At 39.5% G+C, this 22,718-nt stretch overlaps 1 protein-coding gene across 1 annotated transcript in view; it reads right to left on the bottom strand.

Annotated features, from left to right (window-relative positions):
- The window catches only part of Slc39a8 (solute carrier family 39 (zinc transporter), member 8), a 58,579-nt gene that overhangs the window by 31,135 nt on the left and 4,726 nt on the right, over positions 1-22,718 (bottom strand). The window contains exon 2 of the mRNA XM_013023828.1: positions 3,039-3,201. Within this exon, the coding sequence (XP_012879282.1) occupies positions 3,039-3,201 (163 nt within the window). The remainder of the gene's footprint in view (positions 1-3,038; positions 3,202-22,718) is intronic.

Raw genomic sequence — 22,718 nt, 5'->3', positions numbered from 1 at the left:
CTGTGGCTCAAGTGGTAGAGCACTAGCCTTGAGCTGAAGAGCTGAGGGACAGTGCCCAGGCCCAGAGTTCAGGCCCCACGACCGGACCCAAAAAAAAAACCCCAAAAACCAAAAATAAAAGGCTAGAGTATGACTAAGTGGTTAAACTCCTGTCCAGCAAGTGCAGGGACCTGAATTCAAAGCTCAGGACTTTTTAAATTAATTAATTAACTAATTAATTAAAATTTAAATTAAAAACTCAGATAAAACAGCTATTATCTGATAATTTTATAGGAATAAAATTTTAATTAATGTTTCTAGAATACGTAAACATTCCATAAATACTGTTTATCATTATTTCTGAAAAACTTAGTAAACAAACCAACATATATATTTTGTTTAGTTCATAGTTATGCAGTGCAAAAACAACAACAATAGCAACAACCTTGCAGCTAGAGTCCTGAGTCAGGAGTTCCTCCTTAACATCTCTGCTGCATTGTTAACAATTTTGCTGCACTGGACACTGTGATCTTCAAGTTCCTCCTTAACATCTCTGCTGCATTGTTACCAATTTTGCTACACTGGACACTGTGATCTTCAAGTATTATCGTTTGCGACCCTATAGTGGTATGAACTTAGTGCCCCATGCCCGTGTAGCTTGTTTGCTTAGCTGGCACCACTCCTCCAGTCCAGCTTCTTGTTGGTTATTTAGAGATTGAGTCTCACAGACTTTTCTGTCTAGACTGTCTCTGAATCTCAATCCTTCAGATCTTAGCCACCGAAGCAACCAGGATTACAGGTCTGAGCCACCAAAGTTGAGCAATCTTTAGGTATTCTTAAGTAAAAGTCTGTGATTCTTCTCTGTTTTGCAAAGTAACTGCTACTGTAGTACTCTATGAACTCCAGAAAATGAGGAAATTTAAAATCATCAAATTGTTGCTAAAATGTAATTCATTCCTCTTCTAGAGAATTTGTCATCAGTTACTGCATTCCCAATATAAGGCAGCTTCAAAATGGAAAATAATGTAATTATGCTGTCAATAATAACAAAAATGTTATGGAATTAAAAAGATCTCTGAGAAACAAGATGATTGTATCTGTTCGTTGAACTGTCAGCATAAATGGGTTCAGAAAATGCTGGTGCCACAAACCCTTTGAATTGCTTTGATGTTGATTTTTTTTATTCATTTAGGTGAACTCAGACTTTATTAATCCTCAGATATATCAAGAATTGAGTGCATATTCTTTTTTGATGTGTATGCCAGAACCAAGATTTGAACTCAGAGCCTTGCACCTTCATTTTCAGCTTTGCTGGTGCTCTGTTACTTGAGCCATGTCTCTGGTTCCAGACTTTTGCTAGCTGATTGGATATAAGAATCTCACAGATTTGTCTATCCAAACTGGTTTCAAACCAAGATCTTCAGATCTCAGCCTCCTGAGTAGTGGGTATAATTGAGCACTGGCACTCAGCTCATTATTTTTGAAAACATTTCCTTGTGTGAAAATAACAATAGTCAAGGGCCAGGGAATGGGTATAGTCATGTATGCATGAGTAAGAAGATGGAAGAAATAATCCTCTCACCCTCTCCCAGGTGCTGTTTTCAGTACTTACAGAGAACAATTCACATAATACTTCCCACTATTCCAAAAGAAATGTGCTAATATTGTTTCCATTATACAGATGGTATAACTGGGCAAGGGGACATTAAATAAGTTGCTAAGGATCACACATCAATACTAAACTAAAATAAGTTCACATCAATAAGACAATGGATTGCCAAATTAAAAGATGAGTAATAAGCACTCTGTTCTATTTATGTCCTCTCTCCACATATTTGGTGCCCTCCTGATCTTATAACTCAGAATTGTTGACTTTTCCACTTTATGACTTTGTAGTGTTCAATTCAGAATTTTCTCTAGCTTTCTTCTTCCTATCCTTGCCTCCATGTTCCTGAAATACAGTTCCTGAGCAGTTTAAAAAAAATGTTGGACTATCAGTGATTAACTCCTCTGTGTACAGAGTAGGTTTGGTATTTTTGTTGTTGTTGGTTTGTTTTTGAAGCCCAGTTTTCTGGGACTGAGCATATGTTAGACATTATTTATTCAACAGGCCTACAAGACTGAATACAGCCTAACTTGTATGCAGGATAATATTCTGTATATTTTATAAATATTAAGTTACTCAATCATTATAGCAACTCTATGAGCAAAGAACTATTTTAAATGAGGGAACTAAGACAGGAAGAGGTTAAAGTCATCCGCCTGCTATCACTGGGAAATTTCAGAGCTTAGACTGAGCGTAGGCGGTGGGGCTTTGTGCTTTTATGATTCTATATGACTGGTGGATGTTAGTATATTAAAGCATTTTCCCAATTTCCTTTTAGATGCAAAGTACTGACTGTACAGACTTGTACAGAGGAACACATACTCAAAACTATTTGAAAGATCAGTCGTTATCCTAAATTGCTATTATTTCAAAATTGAAATTCTTAGTTATACAATTGCCAGTCAGATTGATGAATTGAGCTGGGTGGCATATTCTTTAAGTACGTAAGATCAAGGAGCATGGATCGGAAGCTGTATAACTTTGGCAGGGGGCGGGGGGACAGTTGTTTTAGATACTGGTGCCAGGACTTGAACTCAGAGACTGGAGTTCATGCTAGACTTTTTCCCTTGTGGATGATGCGCTATCACTTGGGCTATGTTAATTAGTTCATTGGAGATGGAATCTCACAGATTTTTCTGCTCAGGATGTTTTTGAACCATGATCCTCAGATCTCAGTCTCCTCAGAAGGTTAGGATTTGGGGCACTAAGCCTTGGAGCTTGAACCTACGTAAAATTTTGAGTCCACAAGTACAAGTGTATTATTTATAAAGTTTAAGTGAATTCCAACTACCCTTACTTTACATACTTGGAAAGGATAACTATTTTACCACGAGGGTCTTTGTCAGTTAATTAATTGAAGGCATACTGCAGAGAAAGAGATGTATGAACTTCATAACATACTGGCCCCTAGACATTTTGAGTGAGACAGAGAAACCCCTTCTGGTACACATACCTTCTGAAAGGCTTGGTTTGGTTTTTCCCTTGAGCCTAGCATCACAAGGGTGGAAGTTCAACTGCTGCAAGACTGCTGGGCAGATGGCAGAGAAGTTTGAGCTGGTGATCAGGGTGGTGTTTGAAAAGCCATGAAGGGAAAAGATCTCTTCTGCCGACAAACACTGAAACAGAATCAACACCGGGGTGACTCATACATTAAAATGGGAAAGGGATGCAAGCAAAGACCATATACAGATACCTCATACTTCATAAAGTATTTCACAATACAAACTCGTTACATCAAAGCCCACTGCAGAAATGTAGGGACACCTAAAATAGTGGAGCCCCTTGAAACCTCGAAACAAGCCAACTTCCAGAAGCTTGCTGTGTGAGTGTGTAAAATAAAAGCTTGACTGGAGATATAACCCAGTGATAGTATATTTGTCCAGCGGACACGGGTCCTGGTTTTTTCTTGTGCTGCAGACAAATAAAGAAAGGAAGAAAATGCAGTTAAAAATGCAATGCATATCTTACAAAATTTAAAAAAAAAAGGAAAAGGAAAAGGTGGGTTGGAAGGGGAGTGTGAGAATGTTGGAAGGGGTGACATTGACAAAGATGCACTGTGTTCATAAACTGCTCTGTTGAAGGGCAACTCCTTTGTACAACTACTTAAAGATAATACATTTTTAAAAAAGAATACCCCAAAAAAGAATGCATGCATAAACAAATAAAATAAAGAAAAATGTACGCAAAGTATTGAAACGAAGGACTTGAAGGTGACTTTGTATTTTAGTCTTGCCTGTCACCTGATCCTTTTTTAGTTTGAATTATGAGGCGTTATAGGAATTATTTTCAGAATGCTCTTTATCGCTTCTTATAGACAAACACCTGCTTCTTGTAGCTTCATAGTTAGGAAATTCATCCCTCTTCTATACAGACATAATAATGCCAATTATGATAAACTGTTTTAGCATATTTTGTCAGCACAAACTATTGTTTACTAAAATCAGTATTTTTAGTGATTGTGGGCATGTAGAAATTCACTAACTGAATGAGAGAAAGCTATATACACTTTTAATATATTTTTATTGTGAAGATACTGGACATAAGGGTTATAGTTGCATGAGCAAGGTAATGAATCCATTTCCTATCGAACATTGTTACCCCCACCTTTGTTTTTCCCCTACCATCCCTTTCCTCCCCAACTCCCCAACTCCTCCCTCCCCCATCCCCTGCAAAGTTGCAAAGTTCATTTTCAACATAGTGTCTTGTACATCTCGTTGCTACAATGGGTCATCCCGTATCCTTAATTCAGCATTTTGTTATTTTCCTTCCCCTCCCCAAATTAGAAAAATGTATATATAAGATACAGGATGCCAGAATCAAATACAGTGACAACAGGAGTTATACAACTCCCCTATGATCCAGCAATCCCACTTTTAGCCATTTACCCAAACGATCACAAACAAGGTCATACTAAAGCTACCAGCACAACTATGTTTATTGCAGCATTATTCACCATAGCTAAGATATGGAACCAACCCAGATGCCCCTCAGTAGATGAATGGATCAAGAAAATGTGGTATATATACACAATGGAATCTATGCCTCCATCAGAAAGAATAGAATTCTATTCCTCCATTTGTTAGGAAATGGAAAGACTTGGAAAAAAATTATATTAAGTGATGTACGCCAGGCTCAAAGAAACATAGGTCCCAGGGTTTCCCTTATCTGCAATAACTAGTATATGTCTAGGACAAGCAGAAGAGGTCAAAAGCTATGTACATATGACCATATAAGCTGATGCTAAGCGAAATGAACCCCAAAATAGGGACACAAGAGATTTTATCTTTCTTGCTGTATACATTTTTTCAAAGGCACATTCTGTTCTCAGACACACTTAAATCATTAATTATCTTTTCACATTCTATTAAGAATATGAAGCCAGGCAACAGGGACTCATGCCTGGAATACAAGTTACTCAGAAGGCTGAGATCTGAGGATTGTGGTTCAAAGCTAGCCTGAGCAAGAAACTCCATGAGACTATTATCTCTAATAAACTACCAAAGAAACCAGAAATGAAGCTGTGGTTCAAGTGATAGAGCACTAGCCTTGAGCACAAAAAGCTAAGGGACAGTGCCCTGGCCCTGAGTTCAAGCCCCAGAACTATCAAAAAGAAGGAAGAAGAGAAGATGAAGGAAGAAGAAGGAGGGAGGAAGGGCAAGGAGGGAGCGCGGGGGAGAAGGAGAAAGAAGGAAGAACGGCAAGAGGAAAGTTCCAGGTGCCTATGGCAGTGGAGGTATGGCTCAAGTGTCAGTCTTGAGAGAAAAAGCTAAGGAAGAGTGATGAGCTCTCCAGTACACACACACACACACACACACAAACACAGAGAGAGAGAGAGAGTAAAATAACGTAAGTACTAATAAATGCCATAAGAATTTTATAGTCTGAGAAACATCCATCTGTTCAAAGAAGAGTCTGTCCTTAATAAATAGTTAGGATGCCAGGCACTGGTGGCTCATGCCTGTAATCCTAGCAACTCAGAAAGCTGAGGTCTAAGGATCACAGTTAAAAGCCATCCCAGGAAGGAAAGTCTGTGAGACTCTTATTTCGAATTAGCCACCAGAAAATTTGAAGTAGCACTGCAGCTCAAAGTGGCCAAGTGCTTATCTTTAACAAAAAGAGCTCAGGGAAGTGCCCAGATCCTGACTTCAAGCCCCATTACCGGTTAAAATAAATAATACATACATACATACAATTATGGTAGGTCTCACTCCAATTTCCTGCATGAGAAGCAGAAAATGTTTCTCTTCTTTTTTTCTATTCCCCCCACGCATATTTTATCCTGTTATACTAAACTAATATAATTAATTAATTAAAATAAATGCAACTGGAAAAAAGTTCTAAAGCCCTATTAAAACCTTAACTGTGTTCTGTGATCTGAATTGTATCCCTCAAAATTCATACATTGCACCCTTAATCTCCAATGTGATGGCATTTGGAAAGGGTTCCTTTGGGATATAATTCAGTTTACATTCAGCAGCTTGGCTCTTGAAAAAAATGAATTTTGATTAGTTAACACTACCCAACCTATGTTATTTTGTTATGGCAACATAAACTAACACATAATGAATCACACTTAGAATTCAAAAGTTGGTATTAAACAGTTGATAAGAAGATATATTCATTCTTTTCATAGCAGAAACAATAAAATTTCAAATGTCATTTTTGGTACAAGGTCATCATTGTTTGTAAAAAAATGGAAAAAATAATCACCAAATACACCAAGATAGATGTATGTGAAAAGCAAAAGTCAGGATTATAGTCACTTTACAGAAAGTGAACATTAGGGTTTTTTTTTACAGTCTAAATGTGAATGAAAAGCTGTTCCCTATTCTCTTTTTTATTTTATTTTATTTTTTATTGTGAAAATACTGTACAGAGGGGTTACAATTACATGGGCAAGATAATGAGTACATTTCTTATCAAGCATTGTAGCCTCCTATTCTCTTATTTAACCCACTCTCTCCTCTAGGTTCAGGGCTGAAGGCAGCTGTGTGCCTGTCATCAGCAGCCATATAAACTCAGTGTCTTACAGTCTTCTCTGTGGCTGAGATTACAGGATGCTCAACTACAAGCCAGAGAAAATAGCTGGGTAGCCAATCAGAAGAGAACGTGGATATAGTTATTTGTCACCATGAATTCACCCACGAGCAGAATTGCCAATCCCAACCTCCACAAAGCCCAGGTAGTTCAGCCAGCCCCAGTGCGCTTCCAGGAATCAGTATAGGAACACAAACACAAGGAAGATTTTCCCTTCAAAGAAGTCCTAACCGATTTGGACTTGAAGTTCTTCCAGCCATGATATTAGAGGAAGAGAGGAAGCTGCCTATAGATAATCTCAAAGACTTCTCTGAAATGACATCGTAAGACTTCCTAAAACTTGATGACTCTTCTGTTTTGGTTTTTTTTTTTTTTTTAGACACAAACTGCGACAGATTGCTGGATTGGGAAGTCCACTTGCAAGAAACAGAATTTCTCAATGAAGTAAAATAGAAACTAGTAGAAACTCTAAAACTATATCTGTCACACATGGTAGCGCAAGTACTGCTTAGTCAGCCTTTAGCTTTCATTACATACCATATGTGTAATACAGGTGCACACTAGATCACTCTGCAATCAATGTGGATCACTTACTGTGAACATGGGACAAGAGTTTTAATGCATGGCCTTTGCAGATGCCCTAATTTTCCAGTGGGCATCCTTAAAGACACTCTTCTATATACAGTTAGCAAAAGCAAGCAGTAAGCCATGCATGAGTAGCTCATTCCTGTAATCTTTGACATTCAGGAGGCTCAGATCTAAGGATCCAGATCCAAAGCTATTCCAGTCAGGAAAGCCAACAAGACTCTTCTTTCTAATTAACCAGCAAAAATCCAGAAGTGGAGCTGTGCTTCAAGTGGAAGAGTGACATTCTTGAACAGAAAAAGCTAATAGGCAATATCCAGGCCCTGAACTCCAGCCCAGTAAGAAGTGTGGGGTGGTGAGAGGGAGGAGGAGGAGAAGAAGAGACAGGAGTAAAGTCAGATAATATAATATGATGCTATGAGAAGGCTTACAATCTCCGTGATCTGAGAAGCACATGTGTAAAAATTTTAGCCAGGCTAAGTGACTGGAAATCATAATAAGTGTTCTGATTGATAAAGTCATGGTTGAAAAGTCATTTTTAATAAATGTTACGTCCATAATCTGGCAAGGTGGGGAGGTAAGTTTTTCCACTCTTTAATAATCAGCATTTTTTGCAAATCAAAACAACATTGAGATATCACCTCACTCCAGTTAGAACGCAAAAATCAAGAACTCTAACAACAACAGATGCTGGAGGGGATGTGGACAGAAAGGAACCTTACTTCATTGTTGGTGGGAATGTAAACTTGTTCAACCACTTTGGAAAGCAGTATGGAGGTTCCTCAAAAGACTTCACATAGAACTCCCCTATGACCAGCAATCCCACTTTTGGGCATTTATCCAAATGTTTACAAACAAGACCACACTAAAGCTACCAGCACAACTATGTTTATTGCAGCATTATTTACCATAGCTAAGATATGGAACCAACCCAGATGCCCCTCAGTAGATGAATGGATCAAGAAAATGTGGTATATATACACAATGGAATCTATGCCTCCATCAGAAAGAATGACATTGCCCCATTTGTTAGGAAATGGAAAAACTTGTAAAAATTATATTAAGTGAAGTAAGCCAGGCCCAAAGAAACATAGGTCCCATGGTTTCCCTTATTTGCAATATCTAGTATATGTATGAGTCAAGCGGAAAAGGTCAGATAATGTGATGTCACGAAAATGAACCGTTAGATGTGTATTTTAATGTTTTTTCTTCATGCATGTGTTTCTAACGCATTTATAAGATTATCTCTTTGTTGCTTTGCATGTCCCTCCCCCACAGTATAACCCCTGCTTTCACTATATTTGATGTCAGTATAACTTGTGGAGGAGATGGGGAAAAACCAGTTGTTTAAGGATACAGGTGGACCTGTTGCAACAATGAGAAGTACAAGTTGTCATGTCCAAAACGAGCTTTACAATGTCGGTGCAGGGGGGAGGGGGAGGGGGGGGGGTGGGGGGAGGCTGGGAAGGGATGTGAAGGGTAAACAAAGGAAGAGGCTGCAATGCTTGGTAAGAAATGTACACATTATCCTGCCCATGTAATTGTAACTCCTCTGTACAGTATGTTCACAAATAAAATAGAATTAAATTTAAAAAAAATAATAATCAGCATTTTTTTTGCCAGTACTGGAGAGAGGGGTGGGTCAAATTTTGCCATAGTTTGGGACTGGAGAGAAGTCTAAAAGTTCACATAGCCAATAGAAGCCCTGCTGGGTATGGCTGCCCTCTCCCCATTCAGGTAAAGAGAAGGAGTTAAAAACAAACTTGTATAATGCGCTTAGGCCCAAGGACAATCAAAGTTAGAAGAAAACATGAAGTTCAGTTTCTTTTTCTGGGTAATCAAGAAACAGAGCTATACAAACTTTAAAGGAAGCTAAGAGTACCAGGTGTCAGGGCCTCACGCCTATAATCCTAACTACTCAGGAAGCTGAGATCTGAGGATCTGAGATCGAGGTTCAAATCCAGCCCAGGCAGGAAGAGTCTGTGAGTCTCTTATCTCCAGCAAGCCACAAGAAAACCAGAAGTGGCACTGTGGCTCAAGTGGTAGAGCACTAGCCTTGAGCTGAAGAGCTCAGGGACAGTGCCCAGGCCCAGAGTTCAAGCCCTACAACTGACAAACAAAAGAGAAGGTAACAATGTTTGACAAGAAATGTACTCATTTCCTTACTGATGTAACTGTAACCTCTCTGTTCAGCATCTTTACAAGAAAAAATTTTTTAAAGAAGCTAATAGCAAAGCTAGGGTTAGAATCCACTTAGCAAGAACTAATATCTTGCCTTTTTGCAATTTCTTTACCCTTCCCTGCTCTGCAACCGCCTCTCCAGCTGTGGGTTGTTCCTCACTCCCCAGCAAGAATGACAGCTACCTTCTGGAATTTGCCATGTGTGGGCCTGCAATGAAGACCTTCCCACGCTCGTAAGGATAGTCGCCAGTTATTTACAGAGATGCCACCATGGAAAGATTTAATTCGATCTTCATCTGTTCTCGTCTCACTTCAGTGTTTTTCCCCAGCTCTATCCTCTATCGCATTTATTATTCAGTCACCAAACAGTAACTACCCTCTGTGAACAAGGGCTGGGAATAAAACACAGTTCCTTCCAGGCACCTGTGTCTCATGTCTGTAATCCTAGCTTCTCAGAAGGCTGAGATCTAAGGATCAAGGTTTGAAGCCAGCCTATAAGAAAATTTTGTGAGACTCTTATCTCCAATTAACCACCAGAAAGCCGGAAGTGGAGCTCTTGCTAACCTGGAGCAAAAAACCTCAGGGCAGTACCCAGGCCCTGAGTTCAATCTCCAAGTCTGGCACACACACACACACACACACACACACACAAATCAAGAAGCCATGTATTAGGAAGGTAAATTGTCCGAGGTTAGTTTATAGGTGTTAAAAAAACAAAATACAAACCTATGTTTTCTCATGTCTTCTGATTTCTAAGCCAATGCAGTCTGCTGTGTCTTGACCAAACACTGCCAATAACTCAAATAATAAAGAGAAAATTTATACCATGACAGAGTGCATTTTATGGCACCAGTCACCTGAGTCATAAAGTTAAATTACTCTTCTCCTATTTAGGATCCTATCCAGAGAGAAACAAACCCTATAAACAATCCCCCCATCAAAACCTCAGCCAAGCTTTCACAGCTTGGTGAGAATAGGAGGAAATGAGAGATGGTCATGCTTTCTTACCCCCCAGTAAACACTCCTGACAATCCATCAAACAGGAAACTTGAAAGAGCCCCAAATCTACAATCCAGTAACAGAAGCCAAAGTCCCAGAGCCTAGCAACTGCTAACACTTTGGGGAAGGACTCTGAGTACACACCCCAACACCTGGATGCTTTGTTTCCCTATAACTATGTTAAACTAGGACAGAATTTGTGCAGTTCCGTCTGAGGGCTGCCTGTTCATCAATCCACCAGAGTTACCATTATGTAACTATACAACTGAGAGACCAGGATAACAGGGCCCCAGACTGGCTGGAATGAATCGAGAGAAGGAAAAGGTGAAGGTCCAAAATGATTATTTAATGGGAAAGAGGCTTCCGGAACCTTGGAGCTGCAATTGCCTTACCGTGTGCCAATCAATACAAATCGCACTAAGACCATCTGCCTGGCACACCATCAGGTTCCGTAAACATGTGGTGAATAAATGAATGAGGAAGGAAATGAATTAACCTCGCTTAGTTTCATAAAATATCTTTTGGAGCCATAATGCCTTTGTTGAGTAACTTAAGCAAAATTAAGAAAAAGCAAAGAAATGAAGTGCAGAAAGTCAGGCAGAGTAAGTGTGTTTCATATAAAATGACTGATCTGGCCCCAGTGGCTCTACCTGTAATCCTAGTTACTCAGAAGGCTGAGGGTCCCAGTTTGAAACCAGGCCAGGCAAGAAACTCCCTGAGACTCTTATCTCCAATTAACAAGCAGAAAACCAGAAGTGGTGCTGTGGCTCAAAGTGCTTAGCTATCTAAGCCTTGAGCAAAAGAGCTCAGGGACAGTGTCCAGGCCCTGAGTTCAAGCCCCAGGACCAGCACCAACACATAAAACAAAAACAATAAAAGGAACATGGCCAAGATCTAAAGAAAAATGTAAATAAATAATTTAAAAGGCTGGTTTGATTTTTAACAACTGTGAGGTCATTCTGACCCCAGAAATAAGTGACCAGGACTATTATTTTATGTCTTAGAGGCCCTGAGCAATGTTGTGTTGTTGATAATATTTTTTTCAGTGCTAGTGATCCTACCCAGGGCCTTGTGTATGCTAGGGAAGAACTTTACCACTGAGCAACCCAGACTTGGTTTTCCTTTCATACAGGTTCTTACGATGTAGCTGAGGCCAGCTGGGAGTCTAAGTTTGCACTACCACACCCAGCAGAAATTGGTGACTGCTTGCTCCACACTCATGACAAGTATTCAAGGGAGGATTGAGTGAGGAAATCTCTTCTGGACTTTTTATTGCTGCAATAATTACAGCAAACTGGAATTTCACTCTTTGCTTAACGCAAGTATAAGATGAATCATTCTCTGCCAACCTCCTCTTGAAGATTTGACTCCTTAAGCATTTCTTCAAAATTTATGCATTATTGTTTCATCAAGAAAAAGGACTGGACTTTCTGAGTTTTCACTAAAGAACATTCTAGAAAAAAATTATCTCTAAGCTGAAAATGTAGCTAATTGAATGACTCCAAATTCTTGTTTCCCTGAAATTAATCCTTTCAGCTTTTCTTCAGTTTTTCTTATGCTTCTCAGTTAAGGCCACACAGATTCCTACCGGTAACAAGCTCATACTCACACACGTGCACATCACCTTGAAATATGGATACTGGAGCTAACTGGTGCCATCTTAGCATCTTGGCAGAGGATGGAGGATTTCCAAAAACTCTTAGAGATGAATCCCACATGCACTCCCAAGTGATAGACATGCCTGAATTCCAAGAAGCAGATAGGTGGAGACTTGGACAATAGTCCTGGACCAGCCAGACCTGTACCATGAACTCATGAGACTCTTTGAACTCTGGAGCTTCCTGTGACCCTGCTCCCTGACCACGACTGTATTTAGGCCCTACCACCTCCACTGCCATTTTGTACCATGTCTAGTGACCCCTGGCTCTCCTCAGCATCTCTCTTTATCTCTCCATTAGAGTTGATCTGGTTTGTTGAGATCTTTTCTCTGCTCTTTCTTTACTAGCCTCATGGCTCAGTTTCCTAACAGTATTAATTGTATTCAAGGCTGCAGGTTTGGGGGAAACATGTGTCTGCTCGCAGTCACTGACTTTCTAAATAAAGAGTCTGGATTCAACCTCTCAAATATGGCTTCTATGTATCTTGCAATCAAATTCCCAGATGGGAATATACACTCACGTATAAACATACACATTTGCATACATGCTCACTCAGAAATACACATACATACTTACATAAACATATACACTCATATATTCACATACACACCTACACATATATACACTCAGTCAAAATTCTTTCTCAAGAGCAGTTTAAAAACATTATTGCTGGGCTGGAAAGGTGGTTCAGTAGTAGAGCGCTTGCCTTGCATGCATGAGCCTTGGGTTCGATTCCTCAGCACCACATAAGCAGGAAAAAAAAGCCAGAAGTGGAGCTGTGGCTCAAGGGGTAGAGCGCTAGCCTTGAGCTGAAGTGCTGAGGGACAGCACCCAGGCCCAGAGTTCAGGCCCACGACCGAACCCCCCCAAAAAAAATATTGCTAACTAGAGGAGGACGAGGAGGAGGACGAGGAGGAGGACGAGGAGGAGGAGGAGGAAAAGAAAAAGAAAAAGAAGAAAGAGGAGGAAGATGGCAAGGCAGAGGAAGACGAGGAGGAGGAGAAAGAGAAGTGGGGAATTGAAGTTATATATCAATCAAGCATTCTTTCATTCACCAAGTATGTCCTTAGTACCAATACTATGCTCCACACTCCCCATCTGGGCAAGCACAGGAGGTGACTGACACCCCTCATGCCAGAGTCTCATATCACAGATCTTACAGACATTGTTCATATAAAATCAGAAATAATGCCAGAGTAGGGAAGTGGGAGACAATTACAGAGGGTGTCACACTGTTCAAAAAGAAATGTACTCATTACGTTACTTATGTAACTGTAACTCCTCTGTACATCACCTTACAATAAAACATAGATAGATAGATAGATAGATAGATAGATAGATAGATAGATAGATAGATAGATAGATAGATAGATAGATAGATAATTGCAATATGGTCTTTGAATAGGGAAAGGGACAAAAAAGGTTGAAAACATGGAGTTGAAAACATGGGAATTGAAGCAGATACCATCAGACCATAAATACTGTATTAACTGTACTCTCAGACTAATTAAAAATGGTGACATGCTCAGATTTACATATAAGCCTGACAGCAATGTGGACCGGTGGAGAGGGTCCCGTGCGGGGACTGAGAACTTACAGAAGGCCAAGCACACAAGAGAATGAATAGATACATATCTGATTTCAAAAAATTTTACTGTGAGTAGGTTAAATTTTCTTCATTACACAAGAGGTTATTGGAGTTCTAAGACATTAAATTGAAGCTATTTAGAAACTAATGTGATCTCCGGGCACTGGTGGCTCACGCCTGTAATCCTAGCTACTTAGGAAGCTAAGATCTGAGGATCACGGTTCAAAGCCAGCCCTGTCAGGAAAGTCCGTAAAACTTTTATCTCCAATAAACCACTCAGAAAACTGGAAGTGGCGCTGTGGCTCAAGCAGTAGAGCGCTCACCTTGAGCTGAAGAGTTGAGGGACAGTGCTCAAGCCCAGAGTTCAAACCCCACAACCGACCAAAATAAGAAAAGAAAGAAAGAAACTAATGTGATGGAAGTTATGTCCATTTGATACAGGAAAGAGAAATGCAAAGAATTCAGGGAAAAGGAGGAAGATAGAGCAATTGGGAAACACATCCAGTTTCTTAACTTTCTTGAGCCAGCAAAGCGAGTCAAGCCCATTACTGAGCTAGGCAAAACAGAGGATTGCCAGGTTTTGGTGAAGAGAAAGATGGTTCATTGGTGAATCTATTTGAGGAAAGTGTTGACCTGTTGAGTGTGGGTCAGAGTTAACTGTCAATCAGCTCTGGAAGTCTACAGCTAAATCCCAAGAAAGAACATCTGATCCGAGCCACTCCACACAGACCGCACCTACAAATGTGCAACCACCACCATAGAACTAACTGACACCAGACCCAGCACATATGATGGAAAGCAAGTGAACTCGAGTCAGAACCCTGGGGCACCTGCATCTTAAAGAATGAGCAAAGGGAAATTGAAATTGAAAACAAGCAGCCAGAGAAATAAACAAAGTACATCGGACACAGCTGCAAGTCAAAAAAAATTATGTATATAAGAAAGAAAAAGGTATGTTTTAAGTAGGATATAATCAACACCATCAAAACTTACAGGGAGGTAAGGCACATGAACTACTCATTGTGTTTAACAATGAGAAAGTCTGGGTGACCTTGTGTGAAACGATTTCAAGGAAATGGTGGGAGAAATCCAAGCACAATGCATTGAGGGGTGACGAGGGGGTGAGGAAATCAAAGGGGGTGTTCACACATTTCCATGGTCCACATACACAAGTCAAGGAGGTGCTGGCATGCTCAGAGGATTCCACCCCCAATATAGCATCTGCTTAAAACCCACACAAGGGGACAATGAAGGGAGGATTCAAAATTGGATTGTCACCTCCCCCTGTGGGATTAAGAGAAGTAAGGGATGGTAGATGTGGAAATGCTAGCACAATGCCTGGCACACAAGAAGCACTCTGGGATCATTGGCTATTGTTCCTAGTAGAATCCTCGGAACTAAGGTGCTGCCCACAGGTTTACTTCAATAGCACTCATGCCAAGATTAGGAACAGAGCCGTTACCTAGCTTTTCATCTTCATAGCGGCAGATGAAGTAGCCAAAAAATACACTTACATCCTGAAAACACTGCTTCCAAGAGAAAAAAATGAAAAGACTATAGTGTATCGTGTTTTCATATATTAACCTGATTACCTGTTACAAGTGATAACCAGTATCCCTTAATGAAAGAGTGTGTGTTTTATAGAGCACATGTCATCAATATCTATTGAAGCAGGATCTGTTGACCAACTGAGAATCCATGTAATGATCTGGCCATTCTTTTCTCTCTTGAGCTTGGGCTATCTTTCTCTCCATGCCTTGAAAACCCCTATCTCTCAATTTTCTTTTTAGGTAAGACTAAGTTTTTCTTATTAGTCACACTTGTTTTCCAATAAACAAAATTCAGCTGAATAGAAAGGATGCTAGACTTTTTAGCTTGCAAAATCCATATGGAAAGGATTGTGTCCATTTAGAAGCAGATCTAAATTTAAGACACAGTCTTATCAATTTCTAGTATAATCTGGACTCCCAACCATCTACACCTTAGTAGTGATGCAAATTTTGAAAAGAAATAATAAAACACAGCTAGCTCCTAAGGAGAGGCTTGGAAGTCTGCAGAAAAACGGATCTTTTCAATGTGCATTCAAATATTTAAATTATATTATTAGCCTCTCTACCTAAGATTTATGTCTTCAGAATTTTATTGTGAGTATTTGACAAAAGGGAAGTAGAGGCAAACAGTTAAAGCTTTCCTCAAAGTGAGAGTCACCATGGAAACAAAAATGGAAAACCAGTTACAGGACTGACTTAGATCTCCCTGAATGTTTTCTCTCATTAATTCTTGCTGTTTTCTGATGGTTTTTCTTGCTTCAGTAAATTGACTGACCTTGAGGTACTCATGTCTCCATGAAAGTCCATATACTACTATATAATACTACTGTAACTAGTACTATATACGTAATATACAATGTATATGTAATACTATATGTAGTCTTATGATGACAATAATTATGTAATGAGCATATAATTTAAGCCAACTATAATGTACTTTATGTGCATTGTCTTTTTATTATTTATTATACAAATAAAATAGGGGAAAATCCATTTTTGTGAGTCCATGTAACTTACTAAATCTATAAGCACCTGAAATACAACAAATGTGCCTTAAATATGACTGGAGTGTGTGTGTGTGTGTGTGTGTGTGTGTGTGTGTGTGTGTGTGTGTGTCAGTGCTTGGGTTTGATCTCAGGGACTTGGTGCTATCCCTGAACTTTTTCACTCAAGGCAAGAACACTACCACTTGAGCCACAGCTCCACTTCCAGCCTTTTGGTAGTTAACTGAAGATAAGAGTCTCATGGACTCTCCTGCGCAGGCTGGCTTCCAACAGTAATTCTCAGATCTCAACTTCTTGAGTAGCTAGGATTACAGATGTGAGCCACCCTCCCCAGCAAATATGACTGCTCTTAGGTCAGTTCACACATCCATCCTAAAGAAGTCTTTCATTTTGATTAACAGATGTCAAAACTAAGAATTAGAAAGGTAAGCCATTTGTCTAGGGCTCGGATAAGCTAATAGGTAACAGAATAAAAATTACCTCCCAGGCGAATGCCACACTAGTCATTACATTCTATTCTAAAATAGTAGAAATCTAAGAAACTCACTAAATAAAAGGAGGAAAAGGTAGATATTTTTCAGTAAGGTTCCCAGAGCTGACTTACAGGCCTTGTCCATGCTCACTTGATTTTTCCCCCAACTATTCAGTACATTATAAAGCCAAGGTGCTAAATATTTGGTTTTAAAAGACATAAAATGACCTTTCAGATTAAACCTCTTAACCTAGATTCACCAATTGTTCTTCAAGTCAAGAAAAGTAACCAGGGATCTTTGGAAAGAGACAGAAACCAAATAACACAAAGCTGCATTCTGAAGGTTTTCTCCACCCTCAAATCCTGTCATCGCAAAGATGATTCATGATAATTTCGTTTCTTTATAAGTTAAAAAAAGAAAACTATAACTCAGCAAACCCTGTTTGGCTATTTAAACTACCAACTGGCAATAGTTTGAGAATAAATTATTTTTTTAATATTTTTTATTGTAAAAGATATTGTACAGAGGGGTTACAGTTACATGAGTAAGGTAATGAGTACATTTTCTATCGAGCATTGTTAGCCCCTCCTTTGTTTTTTCCCCTACTATCCCTTCCCTCCCTGACTCCCCAACTTTTCTCTACCTCCCCCCCTCTACCCCCCAAGTTGTAAAGCTGGTTTTCAACATAGTGTCTTATACATCTCATTGTTACAATGGGTCAACCTGTGTCCTTGTTTCAGCATTTTATTTCCCGCCCCCTCCCCAAATTAGAAAAGTGTATATACAAGATGCAGGGTGCCAGAATCAAATACAGTCACACAGGGGTTATACCAGGGGAGAAGAACATGCAAAAAAATCACATAGTATTAAAAAACAACAACAACAAAGAAAGAAATCTCTTGGGTCCCTATCTTGGGTAAATTAGTTTTGATTACAAACAAGAGTCTAATATTTGGAGCTGGAAATGGGAATCTTCTGAACACAATATATTTTTTAAAGATAGTCTAGACTTTAGTAATATTGGTATAGTAGTAACAGTAACTATGCATCTTTTTAAATAAGATACATCATACATTATATTTACATGCACTTAGTTATATATGTGCCCCTTGAGGAAACACCATCCTGCCTATAAATTAACCCTTGCACTCTTGTCTCCAAACAAACAGAGCCACTTCACTTGAGAATACCTTTTCTTTTCCTTCATAAATATTAATTCTTCTCACTTTACAGCTATATTTTCCATTTCTACATATATTTCTACTTTCTCCCCAAATTCTGCTACCAGCAACAGAAACTGATAAATAGAGAGATTTCCAAGTGCATTCACTTTACAGAAACTACTAAGAGTATAGTCATAGTTGAAATACATGGGTTTGATGGAGAGGAAACTAAGTCTCTGTCATTCAATATTTCCCAAGATGGTTATAACAAGAAAACAGGAACACAGCATGAACTATGAAAAGGCCAATAAACACAAATCACCATCCACCATTCCATAAGAGAAATCAAGATCTATTTAATAAAACACGGGAGCTTAGCTCTTCCTCTCCTGGAAACTGTGTGTCAAAGGATTCAAACAAACCAGCTGGTGGCAATGCTTTGCCTACAGTTAGAGCTACTGATTCTGTTCAAATGTCCTACTCCCAACTCTCCCTCCCAGCTCCAACCCATCCCCAGCACCTATGCTGCTCCACTGTTGAGCAGTTGGGATGATGAAGGAAGATGATGATGGTTGATGAAGGAAGATTTCCACTAGATGAAGGAAAATTTCCACTAGAATTTTTCAAAGTGATCATTGGTAGAGCCTTTCTAGAATCCAAGTGAACATGGACTAGACATAGAAGTTTCCCTCATTCTAGAAGTCTCTCTATAGAAGATTGTTGCTCAAAATATTGTCTCTCGCCAGCTGCCCGTGGCTCATGCCTGTAATTCTAGATACTGCAGGTCACGGTTCAACGCCAGCCCAGGCAGGAAAGTCTCTGAGACTCCTATCATCGATTAGATCACAGAAAAAGTCAGAAGTGGCATAATGCCTGAAGTGGTAGAGTGCTAGCTTTGAAAAATAGGAGCTTATGGAAAGCGTTCAGGCCCAGAGTTTAAGCCTCAAAATTTGGGGTGGGAGGAAGTGTTGGGAGCAAACTCATCAAGAGAATTAGCTCATACCTGTGATCCTAGCTACTCAGGATTCTGAGACCTAGGGTCATGGTTTAAAGCCAGCCTGAGCAGAAAATAACATGGCACTCTTATCTTCAATAAACTACTCAGAAAAGTCTGGAAGTGGTGCAGTGGCTTAAGTGATACAGTGCCAGCCTTGAGCAAAGAAGCTCATAGACAGTGCCCAAATCCTGATTTCAAACCCCAGGTCTGGTACAAGCAATCAATCAATAAACTAATAAGAATTCATGTAACTCAGGGGAAAATTCAGGTTGAGGTGAATAGTACAGACACATTTGTTACAAGAAGGTACTCAATTAGCATATTTAAAAAAACAGTCAAAATTGACTGAGTTATAAAACTTTCCAATCCAAAATGATCCTTCTCCAGTATAAGCTAATGGTACCTGTTCCCTAATATTCCTCTTGTTATTTCTCCCTTTGTTCATGAGGCTGGTTCTTGCTATATAGCTAGGGTTGGCCTCAAATTTGTGGTCCTCCTGCTTTGGCTTCCTGAAATTCTGAAATTATATACAGACCCACACTATTACACCCAACTTATCTAATATTCTTTGACTAATTATATATAGCCTCATCATGTATGTTATATGCTTACACTGCTGATTACTTGGCTACTGTAGTGTTGACGCATATACTTACTCTTCACACGTTTTCATCTTAATTCCTAGTTATATGAAAAGGTCTCTGAGGACCCAGGGCAGTAATCATCACTCTAATCCTTGTAGCTCCAGACCTGTTCCCTCATGTGACTCAGCAATGAAGAGAGATTAATGATTGATCATTAATGATTGATGATTAATAACTTCTGTCCATAGTTCAACATATGAAATGATATTGCTCTGGCTAGAGGAAGTGTATTTTTACAGACTATAATCCTAAAAAATAGTATCATGACTTTGGGTTTTAGGTTGCCTGGATTCCATTACTTATTTCATGACCTTGGTTCTGTTCTTTAACCTCCCTGTGTTTTCCTTTGTATAAAATAAAGGCAATCACAGTACCTTCATCAGAGGACCAGTCTGACTATAAAATATAATAAAAATAAGTTGGCAGAGAAGGGTCCATGAGACTTCTAGGATAGTCAATAAAGATGCACAGTTAGACATAAAAATATATTTTCCTGTAGGATTCAAATCACTCTTGGTATCAAAGTAAACTGAGCTCTTGACACCTCAGTCCAATAAAGTAGGAATGTCCTTCATTTTCACACACTGTACACAATCCACCTATGTGAGAGTGACACATAGATCACAATGGGCCCCTTGTCTTGGACAATACTTGACAAGAAACCAAGCACAACATCAGCTTTCCATGTCACCTTTCCAGTTTCTCATCTGAGCAAGCAGGTTGGAAGGCATTCCTGGCAGGTTTGCTTTTTCTCTTACATCTTAACACAAAAAAAAAGCCAAAAGAGGAAAGAAAAAAAGCACAGATGGTCTTTACCTCTTCCGCCTAGCATCAGTGCATCCTAAACACACACACACACACACCCTTCCGTTTGGTACATATCATTAGCCTGGCCATCCAGTGATATGAGTCAGGAGTTATCTTACTGCTTCTCTCTCTAGCATAAGAAGGCCAGAAGATAACAAAGGAAAGTATCTAACAATAGTTAAATGACCACTGCTGACAGAAGATTGCAGCAGGGCTGGGGGGGGGCAGGAGGGGCTCCAAGATAGAACTCTTGTCTTCATCATATGTAGGCTCTGCATAAATTAATTAATTAAGCATATGAAACAAACGATGGCTGCAGATAATGTTTATGTCTGGGGACTTTTTCATATTATTCACTCATGCCTGTTTTTCCAGAAGACTCTGGGAACAGAGCATCTGCATTATCTCTGCCTCCAGATTGAAGTGGTCCGTATATCTCCTGCAAACCACTACAGTGGTCTTCCTGGCTCCCATTTCATCTACTCCATAATTCTATACTCCCATGTCAGGTTCATTACTTTTCACCCCATCCCACTTTTGGTTGTTATTATTTCATAAGATTTACATTCTTCTATTATACATCATAGTGCTGAGTGCATCTATCTCTTGCAATAAGCTCTAAATAAGAGAAATGATTCATCTTAAACAATCTTCATTCATTACTTCAAAAATTCCTCATGAAAGCTAAGCATGGTATAGCATACATGTAATTCCAGCTCTGGGGAGCTGAAGCAAGAGGCTCAAGAGTCTGATGCCAGCCTGGACTAGTCAGACCCTACCTGCAATAAAATAACAACAACAACAACAATGTCTAAGAAATATATGTGATGAAGCACTACACCAGCCCCTTGAGAGATTACTCAAGTCATTTCCTTCCATTTGTTTAAAATCTGTTAAGGAGGAGAGGAATCAGAAGATGGGCCAGCCAAATAAATAGAAAACTGCAGGACATGTAAAATTATATACATTTTGTAATATAATTGCAATTTTTTATGTTTACTTATATGATCACATAGATGGGCCTCCTACTGAACTCTCGGGTAGAAAAAGAAAGATTTCTCAGAAGAAATAAAGTCTAAAGTAATACCTGAGCATTAGCAGGTGTGATGAAGGCAAAGATAAAGCTTGAGAAATATACAGAGACCATGTGATAAAATGTCCTTTTTGCCATATAAAAGCATTTGAAGTGGGCTGGGAAGGTGGCTCAGTGGTAGAGTGCTTGCCTTCCATACATGAGGCCCTGGGTTCAATTCCTCAGCACCACATAAACAGAAAAAGCCAGAAGTGGCACTGTGGCTCAAGTGGTAGAGTACTAGCCTTGAGCTGAAGAGCTGAGGGACAGTGCCCAGGCCCAGAGTTCAGGCCCCACAACCATCCACAAAAAAAAAGCATCTGAAATGTGAGGACTAGAGTACAGTTCAAATATAAGTTATTTGCCTAGTGAGATGCCCTAGGTTTGGTTCCCAGCACTAAAAGAAATAGGCTTTTTGTAAGTTTATCTAGAAGGGATTAGATAGTTTTCATAGGATAAGTGATATGATTACTTTTAGACTTTAAAATGAGCAAAATGTTTGTGAAACCCATATTCATTTCACTAGTATAATAATATTTCAGGGATTCAAAAACTAGAGAAACCAGTCAGTATTGCATGTAATGTCCCAGAAAGATTTTTTTCTGTGTGTTTTGGGGTGTGTGTGTGTGGGAGAGAGAGAGAGAGAGCACCATGAAGCTGGGACTCAGGCCTGGACACTATCTCTTAGCATTTTTGCTCAAGACTGATACTCTATCACTTTAGCAAGACTTCCACTTTGGCTTTTCTTAGGAGGGCATTCATTAAGTAAAAGAGTCTCATGGGCTTTCCTCCTTGAGCTGGCTTCAAACAATGATCCTCAGATCTCTGAATAGCTAGGGTTACCAGTGTAAACCACCAGTACCTACCCCAGAAAAGTTTGATACAGACTTTAACTGGGCTTCTTAAAAATGTGTGTTAGGGAAGTGGCACTGTGGCTCAGGTGGTAGAGTGCTAGCCCTGAGCTGAAGAGCTGAGGGACAGTGCCCAGGCCCAGAGTTCAAGCCCTATGACATTACAGGATAGAAAAGGAGAAACCCTAGGTCTCCTTGGCACAGAATGAAATTTTCTTAATAGAGACCCAGAAACACAACAAATCAAAGAAAGGTTGAACAAATGGGATTGCATGAAATTGCAGAGCTTCTGCATGCCAAAGGACATAGCTAGCAAAATCAATAGAAAGCCCATGGAGTGGGAAAAGATCTTCATTAGTCATACAACGGTCAAGGGTGTCATATCTAAAATATACCTGGAACTCAAAAAATTAAATCCCCCAACAACAAATCCTCAAAGAAACAACTGCCCAATAAATAAGTGGGCTAAAGACTTAAAGAGAAACTTCTCTGAAGAGGAAAGAAGGATGGCCAATAGACACATG

Source organism: Dipodomys ordii, unplaced genomic scaffold (assembly GCF_000151885.1).
Source record: "Dipodomys ordii isolate 6190 unplaced genomic scaffold, Dord_2.0 Scaffold70, whole genome shotgun sequence".
Taxonomy (NCBI): Eukaryota; Metazoa; Chordata; class Mammalia; order Rodentia; family Heteromyidae; genus Dipodomys; species Dipodomys ordii.
Note: the sequence above shows the minus strand (reverse complement) of the source record. Positions and strands in the feature narration are given on the sequence as shown.